This window comes from Choloepus didactylus, chromosome 27 (assembly GCF_015220235.1).
Source record: "Choloepus didactylus isolate mChoDid1 chromosome 27, mChoDid1.pri, whole genome shotgun sequence".
Lineage (NCBI taxonomy): Eukaryota > Metazoa > Chordata > Mammalia > Pilosa > Megalonychidae > Choloepus > Choloepus didactylus.
Window position 1 is genome coordinate 13,802,744 of NC_051333.1, and position 21,389 is coordinate 13,824,132.

The window sequence follows — 21,389 nt, forward strand, 5'->3', positions numbered from 1 at the left end:
GTCAGTCACCATCTTCCAGCCAATAGACACTCCCGCCTCCCGCTTCCCTGGGCTGTCACGGGGCGTGTCTAGTAGGCGGGGCCTACAACCCAAGTCTGGCAGCGATAGGCTCACGGAGACGTTAGTCTCCGCCAGTCCCTGCCAGCCTGCCAATAGACGTCGAACCTGAAGGGGTCGCAGTCCCTGTTCCGGGTGGCGCCCACCAGGTTCCGCAGAGGCCCGAGCGGCTCTGGAGGGCACGGGGTCCGCGGGTGCCGCCGGGTAAGCGCTTTTCCCTCATGCCGGGTTTTGGGACTCTGGCCTTAGCGCGGACGGGGAGGCAGGGCGAGGCTCGCGGCGGAGGGGTGAGCTTAGCCAGGGCGAGCCCATTTTGCCCTGTTGGAGAAACTGAGTCCGCATGCACAGTCGTATACCCTGAAGCTGATCCTCGGCTGCTCCTGCCCGGCCTGCTCACCCTTCCGCGCAGCCCTCCCTGCCCTCTCGTTCATTCCCTCCTATCCCCGCTCACTGGCTCACCCCCGTTCACCCACCACTACCTAGTTAAACCAACATTTCCCGAGGCCCCCGGTGTGCCGACCCCGTGCTGGGCGCAGGTGGTAATGAGATGAGTCAGGCCTGGGCTACGCCCCCAGGGAGCCCCGGGTCAGGTGTGAGGTCAGACCTGGACACTGATGGGCAGGGGTGTGCAGGGCGGGCTGCGCAGGAGAGTCTTTTTGGGGTTCCGTATGATCAAGAAAGGGTTTCGAGGAGGGGCCATTAGAGCTGGATCTTGGAGAAGCAGGAGGTGCCAGGCAGAGGTGGGGGTGAGGTGTGGGGAGGGTGTTCAGCCTGAGCGAATGCTGGGAGTCATGAAAGAGTATGGCAGGTGTGGGGGTTACCCAAGGAGAAGGCCAGTTGCATCCATGTTGCCAGTGGGAGAAATAAAAGGCTATTAGAGGAGGAACAGGAGGGCAGAGGCCAGGCCGAGGAGCTTGGACTTTGTGCTGGGGTCTGGGGGCAGTGGGAGCCACAGGAGAGCTTAGAGCAGGGGAGGGCAGGCTCAGAACTGAAGGAATGAGACTGGAGGCCAGGAACCCCAGAGGGGGCTGGGCCAGGGACCCAGGCAGGAGAGGATGGAGCCTCGATCAGGCAGAAGCTGGGAAGATGAGCAGATTCAGGAGGTGGAGAGAAGGGAACTGATGGGCTTTGGGAGGAGGGGGCACTCAGGAGAAGGCCCAGAGCTCTGGCCTGGGGAACAGGAAGGAGGAGCAGCTTGAGGGGTGATCTCTCTCGTGGCAGAGATAAACAAGGGGTCCTGTGGGCAGGGCAGGGGAGCTGACTCCGGCCGGTGGGTCTGGGCCTTGGGGGAGAGTTTTGGCAGTGGTCCCTTCCCCGATCATAAGTCCTGACTCTGAAATCACCTTTTGGGTGAATGAGGGCCTCTGAGGCAAAGATCCCCCTTTCCCCATCCCCTCAGGAAACTGTGCCTTCTTGGGCTTCTGCATCTTCAGTCTCTCCCTCCCTTTCCTTCCTGGCATCACTGAAACATGTTCCATAATCTCTAACACACACTCACACACATACACACAACATTCTGCATCAAGCAGCTCCCTTGAATCATCTCTTCCCTTGTATAGCCAAAGACTTGTGGCACCCACTGGTCATTCCTCACCCCCCACTCCGTCCTCAGCCCCTCAGGGTCTGGCTGCCCACCCCACCATGGTCCTGCAATTCTGGCCAAGGTCACCGAGGACCCACCTGCTTACTGCTGAGGCTTGCAGACAACACTGCAATCCTCACCTGACACTGGCCAGAAACCCCCTTTACACATCCTCCTCTTTCCTGGTTAGTTTTCTTTCTCTCCAGCTGCTCCTCAGAACCCTCCAGAACTCACCTTTCACTGCTCACTGCTTTACTGGGGGCCGTGGTACTCAGGGCTCTCTCTCTCTGCGTGGCCCCCTGCTTGTCCCACCTGCTCCTTCTCCCTGGGAAGGTTCCAGCCCCTCAGCTCCAGCCAGAAGAGTGCACCCGGACCATGCTCCTGACTCCTACTGCCTCCTGGATGTCCCCCTGGATTGTCTCTTAAAGACCTTTTCATCTCACCATATCTAAAACAGTCAACCCCCTCCAACCCAAGCCTCTTCCCAGTGAAGACAGCCTCACTGTCCCCCTGCTTCCTTGGCCAGACCCAGGTGTCATCTTCATCCCCTTGCTCTCCTGTGACTCTTTTCCTATCCTCAGTAAGTTCCATTTGACCCCAGATATGGGTCTAGGATCTGCCCCATTCCCACTCCCTGCTCTCATGGCCTCTGCCCCGGCACATGCATCTTCCCTTGCCCCAGCCTCCTCCTTTGCCTACAGGGCCCCAGTTTTGACCTACCAGGCTTTTCCAATGCCCTGAGCTGACCCTCTCCCTCCCCTGCTTAAAGCCCTTCTGTGGCTCCCTGCTGCCCTCCAGTTAGTCCAAATTGTGCTTCAGGATCTGCTCCTGCTGACCACTCCAGGCGCCTCAAGCTGTTCCCCCACTTTGTACCATGCCTGGCCAGGCAGGGGCCTTGATCACAATCCGCTGGCTCTGCTGGCTCTCACACCTTTGCATGTTTCCTCTGCCTAGCCAACTTATACTCATCCCTTAAGGTCAAGTTTGTACCACCTCCTCTATGAAGCCCTCCCTATCACAGGCAGAGCCCCTGGAGGCTGCGACAGCCTATGCCTGTCTCTCTCCTCATCCCCAGCCCCAGGCCCAGGATTGGGAGTCCTTTGAGGGTAGGTCCTGGGTGTGAATCACCTCTGCTCCAAATCCAGGGCCTGCAAGGGGCAAGGCCTCAAGAGTGTGGGCTAAGGGCTGAAGGCTGTCACAGCTGAGCCAAGGTCATGCTTCTAGTACTTTGGGCAACCAGTTTGTTTCTGGTATCCTACTAGCTTTCGTCCAGTTCTTAGGGAGCCTTTGATGCCCCAGGAGATGGGTTTTCTTTTCCTGTGGGTGCTGGGGCTGGATTTGTAAAAGGAAGTTGCCTCCCACTGGGACTAAGAAGATACAATCTTACTTGCACCTAGGAATCCAGGCCTGCAGACCCCTCCTTCCCCCGGGCCCCAGAAGTTGGGGTCGCCAGCCTTCTACTCATTCTGGGCTTGAGTCCGATGCTGCCCCCCTGGTGGGCGAACATTCACCCTACATGAGAGTGGCCAAACTAGTTAAATATTTTTTATTTTTCAACAAAGAGACCAAACATCTGCCAGGGGGTCCGGACCGCCCTGGCGGCGATGGCAACAGCAGCAGAAGACAGTGGCAGGAGTGCAGGTCCAGTATTTCGGTGACAGGTGTGTGTGCACCCCCTCCCCTCGGTTCGGGTCCCAGCCTTCAGGCCCCCGCACCCCCACCCCCGTTCCTGTGCCCCGACTTAAAGCACAGCCCGCCCCCTGCCCCGTGGCCCAAGGGAGGGGCCGGATGGGCGGGGAACCCCTCGAGGGGGTGCCTGCAACCCGTCCCGGAGCGCATTCACCACGGAGGCCGGCGCGTATGGGAAAAAGAGGCCTTTAGTAGCTCCCCTCCCGGGCCCCAGCTCCGGCGCCGCGCGCAGGGCTCAGGTGGGCGGCGCGGCGGGCACGGGGCGGCGTTCCAGGCTGCGGCGGTGCGCGGACTTGGCGGCGCTGGGCACGGTGAGCACCAGGCGGATGCGCTCCACGCACAGCGCCGCCGCCTGTCGCGTCTCGCGGCACAGCGGCGCCAGGCTCAGGAAGCCGTGCGGCAGGTCCTCCACCACGCGCAGCGTCACCGGCTGGTCCAGCGCGCGCAGCCGCCGCGCGAACATGACCGAGTCGTCGAGCATGGGGTCCAGCGCGCAGGCCTGCGGGGCGGGGGCGAAGGTGGGGGCAACACGCACGGGTGGGCGGAGGCAGGAAAAGCCGGAGAGGAGGTGCCGGAAGGAAGTGAGAAGAATGGGCTTAACTGGCCCCCGTGGCCTTGGCCTTTGACAAGGTTGCAAAAAAACAGGCAGCCCAGACTCCCACCCTCCCTCCTGGCCCCTCCTGGTGGCCTCCTCTCCCCGCGGGCCAGGCTAGCTGCCAGGCGCACTGCTGGCCCTCCCTCGGGCTCCCTAAGCCCAGTGCACCTCTGCCCCCCAATCCCTCGCAGGGGTCGCTCACCACAATGTGCACGGGTGGCAGGCTCTGCAGCATGCTTTCGGGTGCCAGCAGTGGTGACATGAAGGGGTTCTTGACGATGGGTGACAAGTAGAGGGGCATCCGCGTCGGGCCCTGGCTTGAGCGCCGCGGGTGGAAGCCCTCGGGGAAGGCGGTGCCGTGGCTGAGGTCCATGGAGGGGGACAGCTCATCCCTAGCCTCATCTTCCAGGGCATCCTCGGACCGCAAGAGGAAGTTGACGTCTGAGGGCTTGGAGGGGCCAAGTGTCTCAGCAGACAGGGACAGCTCGGGGGCTTCTGATGCCTCGGAGCTGCCCCTCAGGCTCAGGTCCTGCAGCGTCAGGCTCTTGACCGAGTCTGTGCCCACCAGGTCCTCGGGCTGGGCCAGTGCTGCCTCCGACACACTGCGCCGCATTGGCTCTGTGAGAGGGGCAGGGTCAGGGGCCAGGTGTGGCCGAACTTAAGCCTGGCTCCCTCCTTAGCCGGGTGTGTGGGTGGCTGGCACAGAAGGGCTTGGGAAAGGCAGTGGCTCCTAGAGGAGGTGCTGCATCCTAGGGCTGTGGAGGCATAGGGCAGGGCCCCTGACACTCTCCTGGAGGATGGGCTGGGGAGTTCTAGGTCCCCCCGCCATAACCTGAAGAGTGAGGTAGAGGGGGTCACAGGGGGGTCTCCCCGGCCCTTTGGAGGCAGAGCTGTGTCCTAGAGGAGAATCTTCTTGTATTACAGACTGTATGTGTAGGTGATTTTTGGTATGTTGCCCACTTCAAGACCTGACCCGGGCCTTGTGGGATGGCCTGGCCTGGGCAGAGCACATCCCCTTTGTCACAGCGTCCCTGGCCTGGATGACAGTGGCTCCTCCTCCAGGTTTCCAGCTGCCGGAGGGGCCTGGGAATCTCCTTCATTGCCTGAGGTCTGTCAGGTCTGCTGGTCTGCCCACCCCAGGGTCCTGGGCCAGTGCCAGGTGGGGTATCACCCCCTTGCTTCTCTGTTAAAAGTCTGTGGATTGTATACCATGGATGATTGTATGGTGTGTGAATGTATTTCAGTAAAACTGAATTTAATAAAAAAACACACATACACAAAAAAAAGTCTGTGGAAAGACTCCAGGAGGGCTGGACCCCTGCCCAAGGGCCCAAAGGAGTTGGGTGGAGTTAGTTCTCGGAGCTGAAAATCAGGACTTGTGTCAGGCCTTCTGAATCAATTCCCAGGGTGTGGGGGCTTTCTGGTAGAGAGGCTGTTTGGAAAGCTAAATCCTACAATTCCTGGGACTCTGAGATAACCTGGGATACCCAAAGTCATGGGATTTCCAGGATTTAGACTGTGGAGGAAAATTAAGGCTTTGGAGTAGGGGCAAAGGATGGGATATGGGGCGGAGCTGGAAAGGTGATTTCTGCTTTCCTGTGCCCTGGGGCTCAGCCCCTCCCCCCCCCCAGCAGGTTAGTGTGCCATGCTGACCCTCCTGGCCTGAAGGTGTGTTGGGGAGGGCATCACTCACCTGCCACAGGTACCGAGGTCTTGCGGGACTTGTGCCCACTCAGCTCCAGAAAGGAGTTGAGCCACGAGGAGGCGCCCAGGCGGAGGTCTCGGAAGAGCAGGGCTGTGTCCCGCTGCACCAGCCCCATCATGCCCAGTGCCTTCTGGTCCGGGTCCGAGAGGTCCTCCGTCTCTCCACCTGTAGAGTGTATGTGGGGGACCGAGTTGGTGTCTGTCTTTCTTGGCTGAGTCTCAACACCCAGAACTGCAGGCACCTGTGCCTCCAGGAACCCAACAAGGAGTCTCAGATACCTTTTCATAACCCCTCCTCCCTCCAACCCAGGAGTTGGGGCCCCCAGCCCTTCTCCCTGCAGAGCCCAGGCTTCCCAGCAGTCCTGGTGCCCCGGCCCCACAGTGTGGGCCTTACCAGCGTAGGCGCTGACACACTTGGAGAGCACACTGAGGGGCAGCAAGGGGTCTATGAGGCTCAGGAGGCGGGAGGGCGAGGCAGTGGACTGCAGCATGGTGGCCGGGTAGGCTGCCATGATGCCATCTGGCACCCGCACACCGTAGGCCGCTGCCCGGAAGGACACAGTAAAGCAGAGGTTCCCGCCTGCACTGTCTCCTGCAAGGCATATCCGCTCCCCTGTTGAACCTGGTGGGAGGGGGGACTTGGTCACTGCCTGGCAGGGACAGGGAGGAACCCAAGTCCCAGCTAGGGGAACTGGGCTCTCAGAGGAGGGGTGTGAGGTCCCCAAACCCCAAGAGTAGGTAAAACGAGGCAAAGATTTGGACCCATTTGAGACACAGTGATCTCAGAATCAGAGCTGAAGAAGCTCTGAAAAAGCTTGGGAGGCTGGAGGTCAGAAGCAAGAAGGGCTGAGGGTGGGGAAGGGAGCACAGAGAAATGGAAGGTCAGGGGTTAGGCAGCCAGCAGAGAAGGGCAGGGCCACTGACCCTGTGTCCTGGGGCAACTGCCCACCCTGCTCCACCTCAGTTTCTTCCCAGGACCTTGTATGTGAAGTGTGAGGTCAGAGGAGCTGGAAGAGTGGCTGGAGCACAGGCCAGGAGGTTGGCAGTGCAGGAGGGCAGGGGCTGGAGAAGCAGGAGGAGGAAAGAAAAGGTCAGGGAGGGAGGCAGGGAATGGACCAGGCAGTGGAGGTGCAGGTGGGGGAGATGGGTGTTGGGGCTGCAGTGTGGGCAGCAGGAGGAAGGAGGATGAAGTAGGTGAGATGACAGGTCTGGTGAGCAATGGGGAGCAGTGGGCAGAGGGCTGGGGTGGCAGGAGATGGAAGGTGGGTGTGGAAAGGGGAAGGCAGAGGGTGCAGGGCTGGGGGCTGGGGGTGAAGCAGGTTGGGGCAGGAATGGGGAAGAGGCGGCAGCGGGGTCTGGTGCTCACCGAGGAGGGTGCAGTTCTTGACGGCCCAGCAGTAGGCGTAGAAGCACTCTTCCAGCGCGCGGGGGAAGGGGGCCTCGGGGGCCAGGGAGTAGTCGATGGAGATGATGGGCGCACCCAGCTCTTGGGCCCAACTCTTGAGGTAGGGCTCGTGGGACTTGGAGGTCTGGGCCACAAAGCCACCGCCGTGGATGTGCACGACCAAGTACCGTGAGCGGGGCGCCTGCGGGGGGCGTGGGCGCAGCTCCAGGCTCCGCGGACCCTCGGACTTCACCAGCTTGGTGAGCACCTCACTGTCCTAGAGGGGAGGAAGGTGGAGGCCGGCGAGTGTGGGCCTGGGCCTCACCCCTCCAAGGAGTGTGCTCAGAGACAGGATGGGGGCACTGGGGGCAGGTGTGGGCCATGAGGCAGGAGGGTATGGAAGCGGGGGGCTGCCTGTGCCTCCTTGGGGCTGTACCTCTTCTTGGCTGAGGCCGGGGCCCTACCTGTCCTTCGCGTAGCTCGCAGGAGATAAGCCTTATGAGGACAGGCCCAGGGCCCGTGTGCGCCACCGGGGGTGAGACAGTGACTGTGAGCTTGGGGTCAGCAGTCAGCGGCATCTCCAGGGTCTCGGGAGGCAGGCTGAGCAGGCGGCTTACCCTCACAGTGGCCGAGGCCATGTTGGCCAGGGACTGGTGGGAGGGAACAGAAGGGGTGCTGGGGGAGGGGCTCCCTGCAGGGGATGCCCCTCATACCTCCCCACTGATCCCCCGTCTCTCCCCTTGTGTGCTCTCCTAGGGCCTGGAGCCCTGCAGAGACTTCTGTAGTCTTGGATGGGTCTGAGCCTCAGTCTCCCCATCTGTAACTTGCTGGGCCCCTTGCTCACCGATAGCACCTCAATCTCAGTGATATTCCAGAAGGCTTTCCAGAAGTGCACATCCAGGTTCTGTATGATTCGCTCAAACTCGGCCCCACGCAGCTCTGGGTCAATGGCGAAGCGGCCGCTGGTGAAGAGGGAGCTGGCAGTCACACCTGGAGGTCGGGAGGGGTGTCAGGGAGCCCCGGCGGGCAGGGGTGGGCTGGGGCCAGGAGGGCAGGCAAGGCCGTGGCAGAGCCTTGGCGGGACTCACCCAGGCCTGTCTCATTGCGTTTGTAGTGCTCCCCAAAGGACACCAGCCCGATGGAGATGGTCTGCAGGAACGGCCGGATGGCGGGAGTGAACTGTGGAGAGATGCAGCTGCATCACCCACCACCCAGGTGAGGGATGGGGCAGAAGTGAGGGGCAGAGGCTGGGCAGACATTTAGTGAGCTCCTGCTGTGTATCAGGCACTGTTCTAGGCGCCTTCCTGGAGCTGGTAGTCTTGAATGGAAGACAGATGATAAGCAAATAAACAAAGATGTATGGAATATGATGTTAAGTTCTAAAGGTTAATGTTTTGAAGAGAAAGGCAGTTGGCAAAGGGGACGGACAGTGACGAGTGAGGGTCAGGCTGCTTGGACGATCTTTCCTGCAGAAGGCACGGAAAGCCCAAAGGCTCTGAGGTGGGCCCCTGCTTGGCGTAAAACAAGGAGGCCAGTGTAGCTGGAGCAGAGTGAGCCAGGGAGGGGCGCAGGAGGTGAGGCCAGAGAGGTAAGGGGCTCAAGCCAAATCGGGCCTTGGCTGAGGAATTTGGATTTTAGTCTGAGTGTGGAGCGGAGCCACTGGAGTGGGGACAGTGAGCTGACAGCAGGAAGCTGCCGAGCGTCAGGACAAAGATGGGGTGAGGCAGGTGGTGGGAGCCAGGTATGGGGCTGCAGGAAGGTAGAAGCCAGGAGATGGTCAGAGACAGACAGACAGGGTTAGAGATCTTGAGGCAGACAGTCAAACAGGGAGACTGAGGCCCAGAGATGGGGGCAGACAGCCACCAAGAGCTAGGACATGGGGAAACAGAGGGAAGGGCAGATGCAGAGTCTGAGAGAGGGGAGGGACAGTTGGGAAAAGACTACTGGGAGATAAAATCCAAGGAAAAAGGCCACAAGAGGCTGCGGGGGTGGGGTGGAGGGTGGGGGTGGGGGTGGGGGTAGAGTTAAGGAAGGAGCCTGAGGCAAGGGGTCAGCAGCATACTTGTGTTCATTCAACAAACACTGGACAAGGTCCTGAGTGGGCTCTGGTGGGAGCTGGGACAGCAGGAACTGAGACATTGGAGGCCTCTGTCCCCCAGGGGACTGGCAATTTAGTGGGGGTGGCGGACTACACGAGGAAGAAGTAGGCCTTGGCACCATCCTGCAACACCGCAGAGCTGGGTCCTCAGGGAGTGCTGCCATGGGTGGCTCTGTCCCTGGCTGGGGGCCCAGTGGGTCAGAGAGCAGCAGGGGTGCCTGGCTGTTAGGGCTCAGATACTAGACCCCAGGCCCTGGGATCTCCTTCCCATGTGTCCAGCTTGCGGCGGGAAGCAGGGGGGAGCTGGCTTGCCCCGCTGGGTTGGTCGATGTTTGTGGGTGAAGGAAGGCTCCCAGGAATGCCTGGGCTGGGTCATTGAGGACAGTTGGCCCTGCAGGGAAGCTTGGAGAGTGGGGTGGGATGGGGAGGCTGGGAGATTGTCAAAAGCTCAGCTCTCACTGGGGGCTGGGGGTGAGGGAAGAGGTGGAGGCCCAGATGGGGTGGGTGGGGAATAGCTACAGGTCACCCAGCTCCAGATGCTCCTGCTGGGGTTCCCTGAGGCAGCTGTGGACTGGGGGGGGGGGGGGGGGGGGTGCCTGGCACTGACCCCAGTAGAGGCAAGCTGGGCTTCTGCTCTGAGCCTGATGCCTCAAGGGCCCCCCAGTTCTCCAGGTCCCCTAGTCACTTTTCACATGTGGATCTGCAGGTCTTCGGGCTGCCTCCCTTCCAGTGCCTAAACGAGCTGTGTTTCTCCGAGGGTGGGGTCTCTCTGGGGTGGGCAGAGGGTAGGAGAAGGCCTGCAGCTGGGGGCCAAGACGTCTGGTTCAAGGAGGAGAAAGGCCACGACCGGGTTGGTTTTCCACATTGTCATCAACTCTGACTGACAGACTCCAAATAAATTCCTCCTCTCCAGCCTGAAAATTGTACAATTCTACAGCCCCTTAGGGGAGTCAGAAAGCTCAGGCAGACCTGGGTCCCAGCCCATGCTGTGGGCCCCATCCCCCTGGAGCTCCAGCACTTTCCCCCCCTCCCAGGACCCCAGTGGGGCTGACTGAAAGAGGTGTGTCCTACAGAACAGGCGTTTAACGACACTGAACTCCAAGGGGTCTCAAACTCAGTTAACTGAGTTCAGGGGCCAGGCAGGTGACATAAAAGAGTGAATGGATTTACTGAGTGTAGGACAATAGAAAGTGGTGGGGATGGTGGGGGAACGGCTATGCAAGTTAAACATTTCTTATCCCAAGGTAGGTTCAGCCCAGGAGCCCCAGCCCCTCCTTTCGGGGCATGCTGTTCTCTGAATCCAGTAATCCTGGTCATTCTGCCATCTATATTCTAGTCTAGTCTGCCACCAGGTGCCTTTACTGTGGGTCCAGAGGGCAGGGGCAGGGGGCTCACCTGGAAGCCCAGGCAGCGGCCATAGAAGCAGCCCTTGTGCAGCATGACATACTCGTGCAGGAAGTCGGCTATGAGCCTCTCATCCCCCTCGTAGAACAGTCCCCCGGGCTGGTTGGTGGCCAGCAGGCGCTGGGCGTAGTAGGCCAGAGCCCGGAGCTGGGTGAGGGCGGCCAGGTAGGCCTCGAGTTCGGCCAGGTTGTGGCCGGCACGGAAGAAGATGCTGCGGCGGTTGGCAGCCACATAGCGGGATTTGTGCAGTAAGTGTGCCAGGCAGCAGCGGGCCGTGTGCACGAGGCTCCGGTACCCATTGGCTGGCGTCTCCACGTCCAGGTCAAAGAGGTGCGCCACGCTCAGCAGGCGGACCAGGGCCGGCTCCAGCCCCAGCGCCTGCTCCTGCACACCCGCAAAGACTCTCGACAGCCGCCGTGCCGTCTCCCCGGGGCCCTGGCTTGAGAAGAAGGCCACGTTGTCCTCTGCCAGAGTCACCAGTGACTGGGTTATTGTGTGCAGGTCCATGCCCTGTATGAACTGCGAGGCTGAGGGGAGGGGGAGGCCCATTAGGTAGGGCTGGATCAACCCCTGCTCAGTTGGGGCCCTGGGCCCAGGAGTCCAGACCCCAACCCGCTCCCCTCTCAGACTCAGGAGTCCAGACCCCTGCCCCTTCCTCCCTCAGATCTGGCAGTCTGTGTCCCAGCCCCCTCATCTTTAGGATCCAGGAGCTCCTGCTGCCTCCTCTTTGGGACCCAGGAGTGGCTGTCCCTGGCCTTCTCCCCTCTCTTGGACCCTGGAGTCCAGACACTCTTCTCAGTCCACAAGCATCTGGTTCCCTAACTCCAGCGTCTCTCTTATGTCCAGGAGTCCATCCACCCCTTTCCACCTTCCAGGGACTTGGAAGAGTTCAGGTGTCTATTTCCATTCACTCTCCTGGGGCCAGGAATCCAGACACCTGGTTCTGAGAAGTCTGCATCCCCAGCTGATCCCCTCTCCAGGACCTAGGAAGTCAAGCCCCTCATCCTGTTTCTCCTTCTCAAACCCCAAGTGTTGCCCACAAGCCCTTACTCTCCACCAATATTTAATAGAACAGCCCCCAGCCCACCCATTCCCATCTTCCTGCTAGTGGCCCAAGATACTGGTTCCCAAGCCCGACTCATTTTCTGAACTTAAGAGTTCATAATTTTAGCCTTTGCCTCTTTAAAACCAAGGAGTCATTTTAAATAAGACTCGTTCCGCAAGTCTGGCTGTTGAACCCCTTCCAAAGTCCAGCTTCCTCCCATTTCCCTGCAGGTCTCGGAAGCTCCCCCTCTGGCTCCCCTGGGCTTCGGGGCTGTCTGCTTGTCTTTAGATCCCCGGTCTGGAATAGCAGCACTCACTGCTGCCACTGACCTTGAACTTACTCTGGGCCAGACCCCGTGCTAAGAGCTGTCTGTGCATTTGCTCATTTAGTCCTCGTTAGCCCTCTGGAACCCAAAACGCCCAGGTTCAAATCTCAGCTATTGTTGCTAGCATCGGGGAGGAAACTGAGGCTTGGAGAAGTTAGTTAAGTTGTTGATGGCTGCATCAAAAGTGGCAGAGCCAAATTCCAGCTCTGATCTTTAGGTCCAGAGCTGCTACTTATGCCCAGTCTCCCTCTGGCACTCTGGAGGCCGGGCCTCAGCTCTGGCCCTGGAAAGCTTGCCCTGGCCTATTCCTGATACCCACACTCCAGGGGTCCCCAGTGACCTACCCCCTTGAGATCCCCATCCTTCCCAGGTATCCAGACGCCCTGTCACATAGGTCCTTGACATGCTGCCCTTGCCCCCCTTGGTGGGGACACCACCCTCTGCCCAGAGGTACTTCCTTCCTGAAGCCTGGTGCCTTGCCCAGCTCCTGGGTTTATGGCCCCTGTTCCCCTAAAAGAAGGTGTCTCTTCTCCCTCCAGGACCCGGAGTTTGGGGTCCAGCAGTGACCACTCCCGTTTGTTGGATAGCTATGTACTCACCCTTCCCAGGCCTCTGCGGAGCTTCCTGGGCTGGGGCTGCAGGACTGTGGCTAGTGCTAGTGGCAGTCAGGGGCGATAAACCAACTGGGAGGGCCCCGCCTGCCCAGGGTGTGGCCACTCATTCCACCCCCCCCCCCCCAGAAAGGACAGTGCACCACGTGCCATAAACAGAGCACTGAGCCCAGCTCCCTGCCCCCCCTCTGTGGCTCCCAGCCCCAGCTCAACCAGAAGTCCTTGCTTCAAGCTCTTCTGCCTTAGAATCTAGGAGTCCAGCCCCCAAACCCTTCTGCCTCAGACCCAGGAGTCCAGACCCCAGCCCTGAACAAACTGTCCCCTCTCACCTAGCCAGGCTGCACTCCCTCTTCCCTGAGTGGATTCAGGGAGCCAAAGGCCCAGTGATCTCAGTCCCCGCCACTCCCCAGGCTGGCCCTGGCACAGCCAGCCCCAGCTGTTGGGGGAGTGAGGGGGTAGCCAGCCCTGCTTGTCCCTCCCAGGAGAACAAAAGCCAATTAAGGGCAGTGCCAAGCTCATACCAGGTACCCTGGCCCTGCCACTTCCTCTTGATAGCCCATTCTGCTGTGACTGTCACCCCCACCTCACATATGGGGAAACCGAGGCTCACTGTGACACTTCACCTTGGTTATTCTGCATGCTCCTTGCCTGGCTGGCTCTTTCTTAACCTTTAGGCCTCAGCTTGTTGGCACCTCCTCAGAGGCATACCCTAACTGCTCCTTCCCACCTAAGACTCACCCCCACCCCAATACCATTTTCTGCCATAATATTTAGTTTTTCTCCTTCCTAGCATTTTGCCATTATTGTTTTATGTGTTTGTTGTTTGCCTCCCCTTAGGTTGTATGGAGCCCTGATGCTTATGTAGTATGGGGGTGAGGCTCATTAAGAAAAAGAAATATAAAGTGACAAATATGAAATCAGGTTCAGGGCCCAGAAGGGACCTGTGCCAACAAGAGGCCCTGAAGCCTCAGCCTACTTGCTTGGCTGTAGGGGGATCCTCCTCCGTCTCCCCTGCGAACATCATCCCACAAGGGCAGGGGGTGGCCTAGGGCGCATCATGGGCCTAGCATGTAGTAGGTGTTTGGCAAAGAATTGATGAAGGAATGGAGGCATGGAGAGTCAAAGTAGGGGCAGGTGGGGTGGATGGGGAGCCTGGGAGAGGACTTACTTCCCCACCCCCACCCCAAGGAAGACCAACACAACAGATGCACAGATGGACGGACAGAGGCTTGGGAGGCAGCTCAAAGCTTGGCGGCTGTGACAATTGGTCACCTGGTCCGAGCCACTTGCCGGGAAATCCTGGGGCAGGGTCTGGTTTACTCATCTGGAAACTGTAACTGGCCATCGTGCCTGGCTTAGGGCAGGGTGTGCTTTGTGAGTGGCACACCGTGGGCAGTATTTGCTGCCCAGGGTGGTTTCATGGAGCACATTCGGCCTCTTCAAGATGTGGAGGGTTACTTTTTTTGGAGGCACTGGTCCCTGTCTAACATATTCTATAACTGACAATTTGTGCTGCTTGCTTTCTGCCTCCCCTGTGAACTGTATGCTCTCTGAAGGCAGGGACTTTTGTCCATTTTATTCACTGCTATACTCTCAACCACACGCAGTGCCTGGCACACAGCTGGTGCCTGGTGAATATTTATTGCACGACTGACTGTGATTTCCCACTTTATAAACCCAGCCTCATTTGCTTGCCATCTATGGGGTAGGAATCGTCATTAAAGATGAGGAGGGAGGAGCCAACTCAGACAGAGCAAGACACTGGTCCAAAAGGGTGGGGAAGGGGCTGGACCCTAGGCTCTTGTGACTCCAAAGCCTTGCCCTTTGCCATGTTCCAGAAGGCTCCCTGGGGTGCTGGACCGGGTGGAACTGGGAGGAAGGAATGCTGAAGCTGCCAGGAACTTGCCAGGAATCTCAGGCAGAGGGCACTGGGGCAGAAGCAGGCCCACTAGGGCCATGGGTGGGAACTGGGGCAGAGGTAGGGCCTAGGGAGCTGAGTGGAGGGCCTGGACCCGGCCTGGACTCTGCCCCCCCAGAGACAGTGCAGGGGTAAGGAGGCTGGTGGGTAAGGAAGCAGGGTTAAGGAAGGGCCATATCTGGGGCCTCAGAAGGGGACACAGACTTCTGAAGGGGGATCTGAGGGTAGATGCAGGCGGGGAGGGGGCGGCCATGAAGCCCTCCCCCCGAATATGTCTGCATGAAAGAGTAACGACTACGGTGCCTGGCATGCAGTGGGAAAGGGTAGCCTCACCCAGCCTGTGAGGTGGGGACCATTGGCACCCCCTTGTTGCACATGAGAAACTGAGATGCAGAGGGGGGATGAGACTGCTAGTGTCACAGAACCAGCCAGGGGCAGTGCCAGGATGGCCCTGTTTGTCTCGCTGTGTGTGTGTGTGTGTGTGTGTGTGTGTGTGTGTGTGTCTCAGCCTGTGAGTTTGTGTGGGCATGTGCTTGCAAAGCGTATACATGTCCATACACGTTTGTGCATGTCCTGGCCTCCATGTGTGTGCCTGTGTGTGTGTATGTGTGCACATGCACACACCTCTCCAAGGCTGCTCAAGCCAGAACTCAGGGCATTGTCTTGGCTACCACGCCCCCTGCCCCCACATCCAGCCTGTCACCCGGTCCTGTGCACTCTGCCCCCTAGAAACCTCTGGAGTCTGGCCCTTCTCCTCACTATGAATGCCCCCTCCCGGGTCCAGGCCATATCATCCTTGCCTGGATGACTGCAGCAGCTCTTTAGTCAATCCGTTCTCCATGGCAGCCGGGGGATACTTCTAAACCTAATTCTGGTCACACATGCCTCACCCTTCAACAGTGCCCCCTGTTGATCCCAGGATAAAGCCCCAAATCCTGGACACAGCCTCCCAAACTCTGGGCTCTGCTCCCACCCAGCCTCCCCATTTACCGTTCCTCCCCCCACTTCCTGAGCTCCAGCTGCACTGTAATGTGCCATTTCCTCCAGCCTCAAGGTCTTTCTTTGCCTGTGCCATCCTCTCTGCCCTCCCTGTCCCTCCCTTACCCAGCATTCCTGCCTGCACATCCTTGGGTCCAATGTCACCTCCTTGGGAAGCTTCCCTCTTGCATTTTCTCAGGGGTTTTCCTCTATTGTTTGTAATTACAGCCTTATTTGTGGGACTATTTGATGAATATCTATGTTCCCAGCACAACTGCAAGTGTGTCCTTTTCACCACCCAAAGCCCTGGGCCTGACACAAGTAGGTGTTCAGTGAACACCTGAGTGAATCTGTGTGACTGGAACATTCTGGGCTCAGTATCAAGGTTGGGGCACACAGCAGTTGTGAGCTCATCCTCTCTCTGGCTGACGAGGCTGGGGGCAGCTATCTCTCTGCCCTTGATGACAAGGTAAGGAAGCCCAGGAGGCTCCAGTCTGTCGGAATCTCAGTGTCATTATCTGGGAAATGGGGTGATCATAATGACACCTGCCTCATCCGGTTACTGGCAAGGTTGACTGGCAAGATGCAACTGATGACAGGACTGCTTGACCGGCCTGGATGCCCTCCAGGGAATGGGGCAGGATCTGATACACCCAACCAGGGCCTCGCACCAGGGCGGGCCTCAGGAAATGAGGGGTAGTTCTGGGGGAATAAACCTGCCTGAGTGGGCAAGCCTGTGGGTCTGTGAGTAGGAGTGGCTCAATCTTCCCAACAGCCCCGAGGACAGTGCAACTAGTATTAGTCCCGTGTAATAGTTCATGCAGTCCCTCATTTAATTCAGTAAATATGTGAGTGCCCATGGGCTGGGCCTGCCAGGCTCTGGAAGCATGTGGTCATCCAGGCTATACAGCCCTCTCTTAGTGGGGACTACCAGTATTTCCCACCTCTCCTGAGGACTTGTCATGTCCCAAAAGCCAAATGTGCCCCACGGCCCTACAAGTCAGGTACCACTATCTCTATGCCCATTTTATAGCTCAGAACATTAAGGCAGGGAAAGAGGGATCCCGTGGCCCAGGAAGCCACACTTTGCAGCCTGAGGAACCAGGTCTCCAAGGCCATATTTTTAGCCATTGCTTGTCCCGCCTTCAGGCTCGCAGCCCTGCTTCAGTGACAGCAAGTGCTCTCAGGCCCCAGTCTGAGCCTCCAACCTTTTGGAGCCTGTGGGTATGCATATGGAGCTAACTCTAGCTCTGCTCTTGGCTAATAATGCAGCCTGAGGCAGGGGAACAAATGGTGTGGGTCCCTGGGACTGGGGAGTCATGTCAGTGTCCAGTGTGTGTTTCCTTCCTGCACAGGAACTTCCCCAAGGTCCTCACTTGGCCTGATAAATATTCATATCTGAGTTAGGACTTAATGTCTGCCTCTGCTTGAGGCGTGCAGATCTCTGTGGGTCTCAGTCCTTCCCCAACCTACCGAGATCCTAGGGAACCCTGGGAACAGCCCTCCTTTCCTCTTCCCCAGGGTAGATGTGGAAGTCCAAAGCCAACCCAGGGCCCCCTTGTCCTGGGAAGGGTGGGGGTCAAGGAGCTAGGCCCCAGTGGAGCTGGGCTGAAGCAGGTGGCCTGAGGATGGATTTGTGGCTGGACTGACTGAGGGATGGGAGGATAGGACTATGATGAGGTGTACTGGCCCCGCTGCATTCCCCACTTAAGGGACATCCCTTCTCCTTCCTTCCCCTGACTCACCCCTAAACTTCCTCTGTGGCCAACAGCTGCTAAACCCCTTTCCCATTATCCATTCGACAGTGCCGGGGGTCTGAAAATCCGCGCTTAGAGATCACTGAACCATTTTCCGGCCGAGAAACACTGAGGGCGGGGGTTGCACACCGTCACACAGCGAGTACGGAGCGCGGGCGGGAACCCTGGTCCAGGAGAGTCGCATTCCTGTCTCTCTTCCCGAGTCGGTACTGGGGCGTTCGGTAGTATCTATGCCTGGGTGGGATATTGCGCTCTCACATCCCCTTCTCACAATGGATTATCCTGCACCCCCCCCCCCCCGCGGCGGCAGTGGGCCAGTCCACGCGCTCTCCCCACCTTCTCGGGGCAGTGGCTCAGTTCACTCGGACCCCAGTTGCCCGCAGGATGGCGAAGTTCCTTCCGGCCGTCGCCGGCGCCCGCGCGCTCACCTTTGGCCTTCCCTTTTCGCCATCGCCGGCGGCTGCGGCTCTTGCCACCTTCCTTGGCCCTCTTCGAGGCCGGGGCCTCGTTCCTCTGGCTGACTCCATCAATTCCCCGCGGTCCCCGCGGTCCCCGCGCGGGGGCCGACTCCAGCCGCCAGGCCCCGCCGGGTGGGCCAATCCTCACTACACATCGCCGCGCCCCCATACCACCCAATCCCGGGCTTGCTGCGCTCTGGATCCCGCCCCCTCGCAAGCCCGGCCTTACTCCACGGCCGGGCCCCGCCCCTCAACCGCTAGGGCCCAAGGACTGGCCCCGCCCCCTCGCCCGCATTAAAGGGCCCGCAGCCAACTGCCGGCCCGGAGGCGACGAAAAGCGTCCCTTGGGCAAGCCTAGCGGCATGAGGAGTCCCGCGGAGGTCATCCCGACAGGGACGCCCCGATCCTCTCATGTGCTGGCTCTCAGCCTCGTCTTCCCACTCACCTTACCACGTAGGGATCCCCTAGAACGCAGCCCGGCCCGCCTGCCGGAGGGGGAAAGCGGGCCGCCTCTGGGCCCTCTCCTGGGGGAGGGGGTAAGGGGAGGTGGGGTGACTGGGAGGCGGGCCAGGTTCTCGGGCAATTCAAGGCCAGGGCGGGGCGCTTGCACTGGAGGCGTGGCTGGACCTGTGCGCCTTGGGGAGAAAGCCCCTCCTCCCTTCATTCTGCCTCCTGGTTCTCCCGTTGCTCTCTATCTCGGGGTTCTTCTCTCCCTCTACGCCGTCCCTCCCCTCGAGGATGGAGTGGCGGTGTGGAGTAGAGCACAACACTCGGCGCCTGCGCACTAGCTCCAAGCCGCGGTCCCGCCCTCAGAAAGGAGCGGAAGTCGGGGGAACGACCGTTATCTGAGAAAAGGCGGGAAATAGAGAAGGCTCGAGGCTCGCGCATGCGCACACAGTCAACTGTCTCAGGCGCCTGACTAGAGGCGGTGTTGCCTGTCGCGGCGGCTGGCCTAGAGAAACCCCTTTTCCTCCTCAGCGCCTGAAAAAGCAGGCCTTGCTTCCCCTATCTCCATTCCCTGCCCCTCCTTCCCAGCCGTCCCAAAACATACAACCAGCCATGGCACTGAGAGAGATTAATTATCCTCTTCACGTCAACTCTGAGGGAGAAGGCCTAGAGGGTTCTTCTCTCATCCGGGAAGGTGCAGACCTCTGGGCTGAGAGACCACTAGTACCTGGAGCTTGCACCCGGGGTCTCCACTGCCTGCCTCAGAGGAGAAAGTGGACCTTGCCTGTGACTTTGGTGGACCCCACGGCCCCTTGAACCAGGCTCCTCTCCTCCCTGAGAACATAACCAAGGCCTTGAAGCCTGGCTGGACTGAGACTTCGCACTGGAGGCAGCCTGGAAGGGGAGCAAGGGTCTTCCTGCCAGCGGATGACGGACCTGGTAAGCGCAAAGATTGTTATTCCCTCGATTGATTTTCTGCCTAGTCGGGATGGAAACTCCAGGAGGGTGAAGACCACACTCAGCGTTATACCGCTGCTGCCTGCGACAGTGTCTGCCCCAGAGCTGGTGCTCAGCGAGTGTTCATGGGTGGATGCATGAACGCTGGGAAGACACCAGCTTGCCCAGTTTCCTAGTCCCTAGCTCAACTCTCTCCCACCTCTATTTGATTTCCCCCGAATCCTCTGTAAGGAGGCGGCTTGTTGCAGGGAAGAAAGACCTGGCTTCAGATCCTGGCATTGCCACTTGCTAACTACATGGCCTTGTGCAAGATCCTTTACTCCTTCATGTCTACAAAATGGGATATTGATCTTTATCTCACAGGATTGTTGAAGGATTACCCGAGCTAACCTGACATACGGGACATTCTTAGTATTTCTTGAATGAATGAATGAATGACTGTCCCTGGGAGGCTCCAGTTCTTCCAGGCTCACACTCACCTGCATCCTGTCGGTTGTGATTCTGGGTGTTGATTTTCTTCCCATATCCTGACATCACTTCATAGCCAGGTTTCCCTTTGAAACCCAGCTTTATTCCCTGGGCCACCTTTCCTCCCCTCGTGACTGAAGAATCTTTCTCAAACTGAGACCCCAAATTTGATGCTGGGTTGGAATCCGGGACCCACTCAGAAGTTGTCTTCCTCTCTGGGGCTGATCGCTGGAAGGACAGGTCTTGCAGTTTTGCTCGAAATCCCCACTCTGCCCAAAGTCCGTGCTGGGATTTGGCTCCCTGGGCTGGAGATGTCTGCTGGGCGGGATGGTCTGGCTCTTGTCCGGGTTCCTCTTGGGAGGCAGATTCAATCTGAGCAGGAGGTCCCTTTTTGGGTCCGGGTCTGGGCAGGGCCGTAGGTGTTGATTCAGCTCCCTCTTGAGCTACAGGTGGCTCTACTGGCCCAGGTCCTGGCTGGGTTACGTGGCCCCCTCTCAATTCTGTTTCCTCTTCGGTTACAGATTCTTTTCCTGGCCCAGATCCCTGCTGTGAGGCAGCTTCCTGTTGAGTGAAGGGCACCCTTTGGGTGGGAGGTGATTGCTGTGGTGCAGACGTCTGTGGAGCAAGAAATTCCTGCTGCAAAGCAGATTTTTGCTGGGCCCTAGGTTCCTGCTGAGATTCAGCTTCTTCTTGAGCAAGGGACTCCTGCTGGGTGAGGGGTCTTTGCTGTGAAGCAGGCTCCTGTTGGGTGTCAGATCCCTGCTGAGTCTTAGATCCTGGCTGGGCTGGGGGTGTCTCTCCTGGCTGAGGCTCTGGCTGGGTTATGGGTCTCTGGTGTGGCTCAGGTTCCCAGTCTGGCCCAGATGTGGACTTAGAACTTGGCTCTTCTGTTATTTCCCTCAGGGGAGATGTTGATCTCCCAGGCTTCATCCTTCTGGCCCCCCACCCCTCAGGCCTCCCTCTTCACAGGGTCCTCATTGATTCCTCATGATGGCACCTCCCTTTGGGTTCCGTTCCTTCATCCTGGCATCCCTGGTCTTCCTTTTTAAGGCAGCTGGCAAGTGGGCCGACTGCTGCTGGCTCCACTCCTGTGCCAAGGGATGTACTGTTGTGCCTCCTACTTTGGGGGAAGGCATAGTCCTCCCAGAGAGGTGGGGCTTGCCCTCTTGTGTCATAGACAGGGCCCCGCCTCCCTCACCACTCAGTGAAAATTACTCTTCTCAGAGGCAAGGGTCCCAACTTAATCCTCTTTCATTGGGGGGTGCAGAAGCCAGGTTCCAAATGAGTGCTCCTTGTTTTTCTCCCCTTCTGATGTTTGAGGAAAGGGTGAGTGGGGAGACAGTCTCTATACTATGGTAGGAATTTCTTCCCCTTTATTCATTCCTACAAATGATTGCCGGCCTAATCTTATATTATGGCTCCCATCATTTTACTTCCATGCTCAAAAAAATGTGACGTCCTTCTATTCGTATAGCTCGAAGCCCTTTTGAATGGCGTTTGAGATCCTCCAACCCTGAATTATGGTTCTGTGTGTGTCTTCTGTACTAGTTTTAGAAACTCACAAAGTATAATGATCATTAATGATAATGATTATGATGATGATGACGATAGTAATCAATCATAAATACTGAGAGCCTTCTATGTGCTAGGAAACTACGTAAGTTTTTTTTTTTCCCAACCCAAATTATCTTTAATAAGACCATGTCTGATTCATTGCTATACCTGCTTTCTTTCTCCACCTAGTTTCTACCTCAAAAAGGTGTGTTGAATGAAAGAATAAAAAGTTGGCAGTGGAGAGAGAGCAAGTGGGTGGGGAGAAGTGTGTGTAGAATCTGGATTGGGTTTAGAGTGAACAGGATAAAGTATGTCACCTGGAGTGAATGTGAATTGCCAGACCCTATTTGAAAGAAGC

At 58.4% G+C, this 21,389-nt stretch overlaps 1 protein-coding gene and 1 long non-coding RNA gene across 5 annotated transcripts; one reads left to right on the forward strand and one right to left on the reverse strand.

Annotated features, from left to right (window-relative positions):
* Window positions 1-123: 123 nt before the first annotated feature.
* On the forward strand, window positions 124-8,949 carry LOC119521474. Its single transcript, XR_005214360.1, has 3 exons — window positions 124-261; window positions 3,202-3,300; window positions 8,126-8,949. It is a non-coding gene; the product is annotated as an uncharacterized LOC119521474 (long non-coding RNA).
* LIPE (lipase E, hormone sensitive type) lies at window positions 3,172-20,565 on the reverse strand. Of its 4 annotated transcripts, none has more exons than XM_037819791.1 (11): window positions 17,576-17,820; window positions 10,505-11,040; window positions 8,100-8,190; window positions 7,856-8,001; window positions 7,476-7,661; window positions 6,994-7,288; window positions 6,552-6,689; window positions 6,022-6,249; window positions 5,617-5,793; window positions 4,126-4,541; window positions 3,172-3,827 (listed from the first exon to the last, which is right to left on the reverse strand). In XM_037819791.1, exons 1-11 carry the CDS (start codon window positions 17,772-17,774, stop codon window positions 3,564-3,566), a joined length of 2,676 nt encoding a protein of 891 aa, XP_037675719.1. In that variant the 5' UTR covers window positions 17,775-17,820; the 3' UTR covers window positions 3,172-3,563. The 4 variants fall into 4 exon arrangements, with proteins under 4 accessions (XP_037675719.1, XP_037675720.1, XP_037675718.1 ...); XM_037819792.1 differs by lacking the exon at window positions 17,576-17,820 and adding an exon at window positions 12,824-14,308; XM_037819790.1 differs by lacking the exons at window positions 6,552-6,689; window positions 17,576-17,820 and adding an exon at window positions 19,489-20,565.
* Window positions 20,566-21,389: the final 824 nt, after the last annotated feature.

Coding starts and splice junctions, on each gene's coding strand:
- LIPE (XM_037819790.1), bottom strand. CDS start 20,407: ATGAAGCCTGGGAGATCAACATCTCCCCTGAGGGAAATAACAGAAGAG. Junction 8,002..8,099: donor ACGCAATGAGACAGGCCTGG/GTGAGTCCCGCC, acceptor CCCGACCTCCAG/GTGTGACTGCCAGCTCCCTC. Junction 4,542..5,616: donor GACCTCGGTACCTGTGGCAG/GTGAGTGATGCC, acceptor CCCCTCTCACAG/AGCCAATGCGGCGCAGTGTG.